Source organism: Glycine max, chromosome 1, assembly GCF_000004515.6.
Source record: "Glycine max cultivar Williams 82 chromosome 1, Glycine_max_v4.0, whole genome shotgun sequence".
NCBI classification, from domain to species: Eukaryota; Viridiplantae; Streptophyta; class Magnoliopsida; order Fabales; family Fabaceae; genus Glycine; species Glycine max.
Genome location: NC_016088.4, coordinates 17,158,804 through 17,167,218, shown reverse-complemented (window position 1 = coordinate 17,167,218; position 8,415 = coordinate 17,158,804). Strand labels below are relative to the sequence as shown.

The window sequence follows — 8,415 nt, the reverse complement described above, 5'->3', positions numbered from 1 at the left end:
TGTGATTCAAAACCACTTTGCAATTTCAGGAATTCTAGGAGAGACAGTAGCAAAGGTATGCTCACTTCGGAAACTTATTTTAGAGCAGAAATGTGTGATTTCTGGTCTGGTAAATGGTAATAATATTTTCTTGTCATTATATATCTATGAAGACTCGAGTTTTATGAAAACTGCATTGATATTAGTTATTTTGATGCTTTAAACCATTAGTTTTAATTTTTAACTCTCCTATCCATGAATGTGATGATATATTCAAACTCTGTATTGATACTGACAATCCCTCCTCTATAACCAAATACCTTTTGTTGTTCACATTCATCAGAGTAGAAGAGTGCTTGTTTTCATCTTTTGTTACTTGTGTGTGTGTGTGATATGGAGATTGGAGACCTATAAAATGTGTTGGAACATATCATATGGTAGTAGAAACATGGAGAGAAATTAGAGAATTAGTATTAACAAATCCCAATGCTAGAACTTTCCATTAATTAGGAAAAAAAGAGCTTATTTATCAAGTTGAAGTTGCATAAGAGGTTGTAGGAAGTAGCTAGGAACAACCATAACAGACTGCAAATAGCAGATGCACACACATGCATGCACTTTAAAGATGGAAAATTTTATTTGCTTGAATAAGTTGAGGATCATGCTGGTGCTTTGACAAGGTTAGATGGGAAATCCAACACCACAATCTTCTCAATAGCAGGTGAAAATACTTCGGTAAACTCAAGGTGATTCGGGTGAGTCTGAAATGCATTGAACTCCTCCTTCCCATTGAATGCCATCAAGAAAACATGAATGAAACCTTGTCTTAGCATATCATGACTTTCAATGTCTTTTCCCCTGCCATACAAATATATAGTTAAGTACATCAAAATTGTGTGTACTAATTGCTAAAAAGCTAAATAAAATTACTGGAAATTCTATAGATACCCAAAATAGTCTAAAAGTTGAAAGATTATACAGCCTTTATTTGGTTGTGCTTTTTAATTATATACTAAATCTAGAAGGTGGCCATTGACCAGTTAGATACTACTACAACAAAAACAACAACAAAGCCTTATTTGACCAGGTGATGTAGGCTATATGGATCACACAGAACCATTCACCCATAAGATAAATGCATAAAAGTATGTGTTAATGGAAATAAGAATCATAACTATCTTGAACCAAAGTAAACTGATGATATATAGTTTTATACCATTCAAAGGACTTGACATGGTCAATCCTAGAGACCATCTTCTCCAACCCTTGAATGAGTTCATCAACAACCGCACCATCCTTGAACTTAACAATCACATAGTGATTGAAAGTCCCCATGGCTACTACTACAATACAATAATATTACAAACTCTTACTGTGAACCAAAAGCAGTCCCTAGTAGGCAAATATATATGCATAAAATTAAACCTACAACATGCACGAGCCAACTATTACAGTCCCTATGTGTCCACTGTCAGATCCTGATGACCAATTTCACCGTTGGTAATCAAATACCAAAAGAAAAGTTTTATTAGGGGACAAAATCCATGGCTCAATATTAAGAAAGGTACTAGTTTCAAATATAGACCCACCAAGGGTGCAACTCCTCCATTATTTGCACAGTCAAAATTGTCTGGTGCAATTGTCCTTGCACATGATGAATGACACACTGTTGGGGTCATTTCCCTCTAGAAGTTTGAGTTATGGTTTGGCCTCACTCAGGCAGAAAAACACTATCATATTATATATGCCAGACTTTTTCTTCAGTGCCTATTTTTCTATTTAAGAAAAATGGCACCATTTGCTGTGGATTGTTCCCCTTGTCCTTGCCATGTGCACTACCAAGGTCAATTATTGAACTTTAATACATGGATGAATGGCATCATGCTATGTACTTATCGTTAAGGAATCTTGAGTCTTGACTCAGGTGAATGGCATTATTGACCTTGTCTCAATAATGCCTAGTATTCCTTCCACTCACTTCTTATCGGTCAACAAGGGCAACACCAAGTAGTGGCACCCCTGCCCTAATAGAAACTGCTTTGTTGACAAGGGAGTTTTCTGTCTCAGGTTGTGAAGTTACAAGATAATCACCACTCAGAATATTCCATTAACTATGTAAATTTTAGGTTATTTAAATTTTAGGTATATGTTCTTACAAGATATGATGTTAGGTTATGTAAATTTTATGCTCATGAAGTCAATTTTTACATTTATCCTTGTGTTGTTTATGTTGTTTGGTAATGCAGTCTCCCACATAAATCAATTTTAACTGGCATGTTTGGCAAAATACTTTGGTATCTCATATTGATTGCTTGATGGAAGAGATTGGTTGTAAGCGGAATATGCTATTTGATTTGTGTTTTTACATTTCAGCTTATAATGGTTTCTCCTTGTGTTTTTACATCTGCCATTTTTAGTTGAAATATATTCCATTAGATTTATGTTTTTGTCACTGGAACTTGTATTTGTCTTTTTCTATTTAGATTTTAGACAACATCTCATCATCTCCTCCTTAGTAGGTGCTACTTGAACTTCCTTCCAAACAGTTTTATTAAATGGCAGCGCCTTGTCAGAATAGCATGGCAGATTTTTGGCAACTGCCATATAAATTAGTGAAGGAAGGCCTACTCTAGCACTGTGCCATTGGTCACAATGATGTGTTTATATGGTGGAATTTTGGCCTTCTACCATATTCCACCATCCTCCATTGATAACACTGCTTCCAAAGATTTATGATCCAATTCTTATCTTTTCTTAGATGTACAATCATCCCCCTTAGCATTTCAATCTCTGATACAATATTTTTGGTTCTTGTTTGAATTTCACAGCCCAACATTCACTACCATAAAACATCATTGGTGACTGTTAGTGATGCAATCCTACCCCCCAAGGGTATTGGATAGAAGACTCCAAGAGGCTTAGGTTAGAGCTACTAAAGAAGGCCCTAGGGTTCTCGTGAACCTTAGGGTAGATTTTTGAGCCCATGGGTCAAGGTTGGATCCATTCTTCTTTGTAAATGTTAGAATTGGTTTTTCCTTCTTTTGGGCCTTGTATTTTGGCCATTCTAGTAGTATGGGGTTTTAGCCTTGTATTTCAGGGCATTTTGAGTAGTCTTTGTAATAAGGACTTTTTTTTTATATTTTCATGTATTTTGGCATGGGGGTGAGCTTAGCTATTATAGGGGGTGTGTGTAGCTAAGCTCTAGCTTCTTTAGGAATCTTCTCAAGGAAGCTTCTCAAGGAGGTGAGCTTAGTTATTAGATGGGTGTGTGTAGCTAAGCTCTAGCCTCTCAAGGAAGTTTTCTCAAAGAAGCTTCTCAAGGAAATTTTCTCAAGAAAGCTTCTCAAGGAAGCTACCTAGTCTATAAATAGAAACATGTGTAACACTTGTTGTAACTTTGATGAATGAGAGTCTTGTGAGACACAACTCAAAGTTCAACTTCTCTCCCTTTTTCTTCCTTCAATTTCGTGCTCCCCCCTCTCTCTTTCTCTCCCTCTTTCTTTTCCTCCATTGAAGCATCCTCTCCAAGCTTCTTATCCAAGGCTCATCTTGGTGGTGAAGCTCCTTCTTCCATGGCTTATTCCTTAATGGATGGCGCCTCCTCTAACCTCTTTTCCTTTGTCTTCCGCTGCATCTCCATGGTGGAAAATCACCATTAAAGGACCCCATTTAAGCTCAAAGATCCAGCCTCCATAGAAGCCCCACAAGCAAGCTTCCATCAAGTGGTAATCAGAGCACAAGAGCTTCAAGTAGGTGCTCCTTAAACCTCCATTAATTTTTTTCTTTACCTTCTCTTCCATTGTTGTTTCTTCATTTTTTCTCCATGTATCTCCTCACATGTCTTGTGCTAAATGTTTTTAACATGATTCTTTAGAGTTTCCACCGATTAAACTTGCTATAGAAGCTAGATTTGATTTTCTATGGTTCAAATTTCTTGTTCTTGTTCTTGAACCATGAATTGTGTTGAGTTTAGGTTCCTTTGAGTTTTGTCTCGTTATTTTTTGTGGCTAAAACCTAAATCATAAAATTCTTACAAAAATATTACAGGAGAAGAAAACCTCAAAAATCTAGAGTGACTTGTTCACCTATTGTAGTTTTGTCATAGAAGTCATGTCTAGTCATGAAACTTGTCACATAAGATTTCTTATGTTGTGCTGAATTTTATTTTCTTGTTTCTTTGTCTAACTCATTTGTTCATGAGTGTATGGAATTCTTTTAGCCTATTATTTGATTTGAGTCAAATCTTTCATGTTAATTAGTCCTTAACATGTTCATGCAAAATTCTTAGAGAGTCTTTGATTGTGAACCTTTTCTTGAACTTTTAGGTTTCCTTATGATTGTGTCTATTGTGAATTTGAGTTTTGGTGATTGAATTGCTGGCTGAAATGTTGATCCTAAGTGAATATTGTGTAGACAAAGGATCAAGCTGAATGTTTTGATGATGCCAAAGGTTACATGAATCATATGCTTCTCAAAGATTTACTCAAGACAAAGCAATTAGAGATATTCAAGATGGATAATCAAGACAGTCTATAGAGTCTTAGAAAGGATATTAAATAGGAAGGGAATTCCAATTGAAATCACAAAAGGTTTGGCCAAGAATTTTAAGTTAAAAAAGTCTTTATCAACAAATTTACTCTCTGGTAATCGATTACCAGAGGATGTAATCGATTACCAGTGGCCAAAACTGATTTACAACAGCTATTAAAATTTGAATTCAAAATTTGCACTGTGTAATCGATTACACATATATGGTAATCGATTACCAGCAGTTTCTGAACGTTTTAATTCAAATTTTAAAGAGTGTAATCGATTACACACTTATTGTAATCGATTACCAGAGGTGTTTTTCAAAAAACATTCTCAACAGTCACATCTTTTTATGTGGTTATTGAATGGCTATCATAGGCCTATATATGTGTGACTTGAGACACGATTTTGACAGAGTTTTTCAGAACAAAAAGTGTTTATCCTCTCAGAGAGCAAATTCATTTTATCCTCTTAAGAATTCCTTGGCCAATTCAATTGCAATTCATTAAGGAATTATTTGAGCGCTCAATCTGTAAAATCTATCTCTTTCTAGAGAGATTCATTCTTCTTCTTCTACTCATTCTCTAAGGAATTAAGAGACCGTGGGTCTCTTGTTGTAAAGGAATTCTAAACACAAAGGAAGGATTGTCCTTGTGTGTTTAGAACTTGTAAAAGGAATTTACAAGATAGTGGAACTCTCAAGCGGGTTGCTTGGGGACTGGACGTAGGCACAAGGGTGTGGCCGAACCAGTATAAATCTGAGTTTGCACTTTCTCTTCCCTTAATCTCCTTTGTTTATTATTGCTTTACATTCATATTCAAATTGTTTTATTTGAATTAATATTTAAGAAGTTCATTGTTAAGGGAATCTATAACTTGAAAAGAAAGTGAAATAAATTTTTAATTGGGGAAGTAGTTTGGAATATCTTAATTCAACCCCCCCTTCTTAAGATATCTGAGGCCACTTGTCTAACATATTGAACTCCTAAAACTGTGGTAAACAATACTAGTGAGTTCAACATACATAGGAAGGTTGAAAGTAAGCCCAAGGCAATCAATATACCATGCTTAAAAAAAAATCGCTAGTGCTGGCAGCTTGGACATACAAACTTGTAAAAATTATTGAGAATTGGTTACTTCGAATTTTGAGCTGAAATTTTTACTGAATTTTCTAGACATCTGGAAAAAATTTAGAAAAAAAGAAACAAGTGATTTGGATAAAAGGAAAAAAAATACGAAAAATCACACAAGTTGGCAGGAAAATCAGTATCCAGAAAAAAAAAGGTGAAAGGGAAGTGTGCTTGTTTTGGCTCAAAATTTATTCTATAATTGGAAATTTCAATTGAAAATTAGTGTGAAGACAAGTGCCAAAGCTACAGGTTTGTTGAGTCTTTTTTTTTATAGTTTTTTTACTCTACTCTAGAGCCATTCTAAGTTTCTCTTTGAGTCCTAGCTTGCTTCTATGTCCTTTTCATTGCTTTAATTGTTGAATAATCCTTGAAAAATTGTCTTGTTAAAACTCCATTGGTTTAGCTTTCATTTCATTTTTTTTGGTCTTTGGTCATTGCTTGTCTCTTTGTTTCCTTGTTTGTGAGTTGCCATATAGGGAATTGGAAAGGAAGATTGGTGTCATCCCTTGAAGAATATGAGTCAAGAAGCAAGGGGCCAAGCACCTTAAGAGCTATTGGACTAAGAAGTACTCCAAATTGAGTGAATCACCAAAGAGAGAACAACCACCAAAATTGAGGACATTTTGTAATTTTTTAATTTGCAATTTACTTACCTTCATTGCTTTCAAGTTTTGTAACAAAAAGGCCTTTCATTGGAAGTGGTTGGGAGCCTCCAATAGGTTACCAAATTTCCATTTGTGTGTAATAATTTTAGGCAATTTTTCCTTAGGATAGTGAGTGTTTTGTTGGGAACCTTGAATGTGGTCATCCAAACACTCTTAGGATTCACCTAGTTTACTTTTCTTGCTTACTTTCATAGCTTATTTTCTTTACCTTCCATTGTCTAACCGCCTAGATAGCTTGCATTTTACCAATTAGTTTTTTCCCTTATCTTTCACACCTCTTTTAGTGTTTATTTTGGCTATTTTCAACCATAGTTTATTTTACCTTTTGTTTTCAAACCTCCAACAAGAAAGAACCACAACTTAGGAACCAACATGAGTCATCATTCATCTAGTGTTAATGTCAAGGGTACTAGTCATAAAGACCCTTTATCTAGAATCTTAGATGAGTTGAGTTCCCTCAAGTTATGGAAAGAAAAACAAGAGAGAAAAGAAAAAGGAAAAAAAAGAGTTGAAGAAATAAGTCAAGGTGAAAGAAATAAAATAAGAGAGGAAGAAAGAAGAAAAATAATGAAAGAAATGAAAAGAGAAAAACATGCCTCATATAGTAGTCATAACTCTTGCAAGAGCCTAAGTGAAGAACTTCGTGACTATTACGAAGGAAGGCATAGGTCACATCTTAGACCTCACTCCTATAGAAGAGAAAAGGAAAGAAAGCCTCAAGAGGCTAACATTAACCTCTCATACTTCCATGGGAAGGACAATGTAGAGGCTAACTTAGATTGGGAAATAAGGGTAGAGCAACAACTTAAAAAGAAGTCTACTTCAAAATCTTATGGCTCTCACTCTTATCCAAAGAAAGACCAAGGTCAAGGCATCATAGGGGTGACACCTTCTAAGCCCAAAGATGATAAGGGGAAGACAATAGTAAAGCAAGCCCCTAAGGCTAGTATGCAAGAGAAAACTAGCTCTATAAAGTGCTTTAAATGTCTTGGAAGAGGACATATTACTTCTCAATGCCCCACCACAAAAACCATGATTATGAGGGGCCAAGACATTTATAGTAGCCAAGATGAGGCTACTACTTCACCTTCCTCTAGTGAAAGTGAAGAAGCAAAAGGGGAAGAATCTAGTGAAGAAATCTACCCCCAAGAAGATGGACAACCATTAGTGGTTAAAGAGAAGTGTAAGGAGGTAAGTGTCTCCTCCAAGAGGTTAGCTAAGAAGGAAACTCATTTTACCATAAAGACAAACATTAAAGAAACTTTCCCTCTTAGACAACCTCCATATTTTCTCTTTTGTAAAAAGACACTTGTTAGCATTACCACACCTCTTGGGCTTAAGGTTATTCCTCAAGTAAAGGAGTTGTTGGATGAGGGTTTGGTTCGTAAGAGCTTAAATCCTTGTACTTTGTTGGTCCCCAAAATAGGTATTATTAGGCACCAAATCCCTACAATAAGTGATATGATGAATGTGTTGAGTGTTGCAACCCTCTTTTGTAAAATCAGTCATGCACCCAACATCTTCATGATTGATGTACATAGGGACTCATTAGGTAGGTTTGTTCTTATTTTTGGTTTTAATATAAACTTAGGTGCTCATATGGGACACCTTAGGTTTGTCGTATTTTTTTGTAGGAATAATCAACATAAAAATACAGAAAAAGGTACACTTTATTGCATTACTTTCCTTAATTTTTTAAATAGTGATCAAGGGGTTCCCACGGACCCTAAGAGAATAAATGTCATTCCTGATTGGCCACCTCCGCCAAGTGTAAGGGAAATCTGGGGCTTTCATGACTTAACAAACTTTTACAAAAGGTTTGTCCCATATTTTTTTTATACTTGTAGCACCACTCATTGAGTTGGTGAGGAACCATGTTCCCTCATGGGAAGATGTCCATGAAAGGGGTTTTCAGACCTTACCCTACTCTAACATACCCAACACCACTAATACATATGTTTTTTTTACAGGTGTCGAGGGAAGGAGCCTAGAGTATGAAGAACCTCGGGATTTGAGGTCAAATCCTTTCCAAGGTGGAGGGGATGATGCAATCCTACCCCCCAAGGGTATTGGATAGAAGACTCCAAGAGGCTTGGGCTAAAGCTACTAAA

General features: G+C 35.8%; 1 protein-coding gene across 1 annotated transcript; it reads right to left on the bottom strand.

The window, feature by feature from the left end:
- Positions 1–638: 638 nt before the first annotated feature.
- On the bottom strand, positions 639–1,317 carry LOC100797173 (stress-response A/B barrel domain-containing protein At5g22580). The gene is made up of 2 exons (XM_003516758.4): positions 1,196–1,317; positions 639–837 (listed from the first exon to the last, which is right to left on the bottom strand). The coding sequence occupies exons 1-2, from the start codon at positions 1,312–1,314 to the stop codon at positions 639–641; spliced, it is 318 nt and encodes a 105-aa protein (XP_003516806.1). The 5' UTR covers positions 1,315–1,317.
- Positions 1,318–8,415: the final 7,098 nt, after the last annotated feature.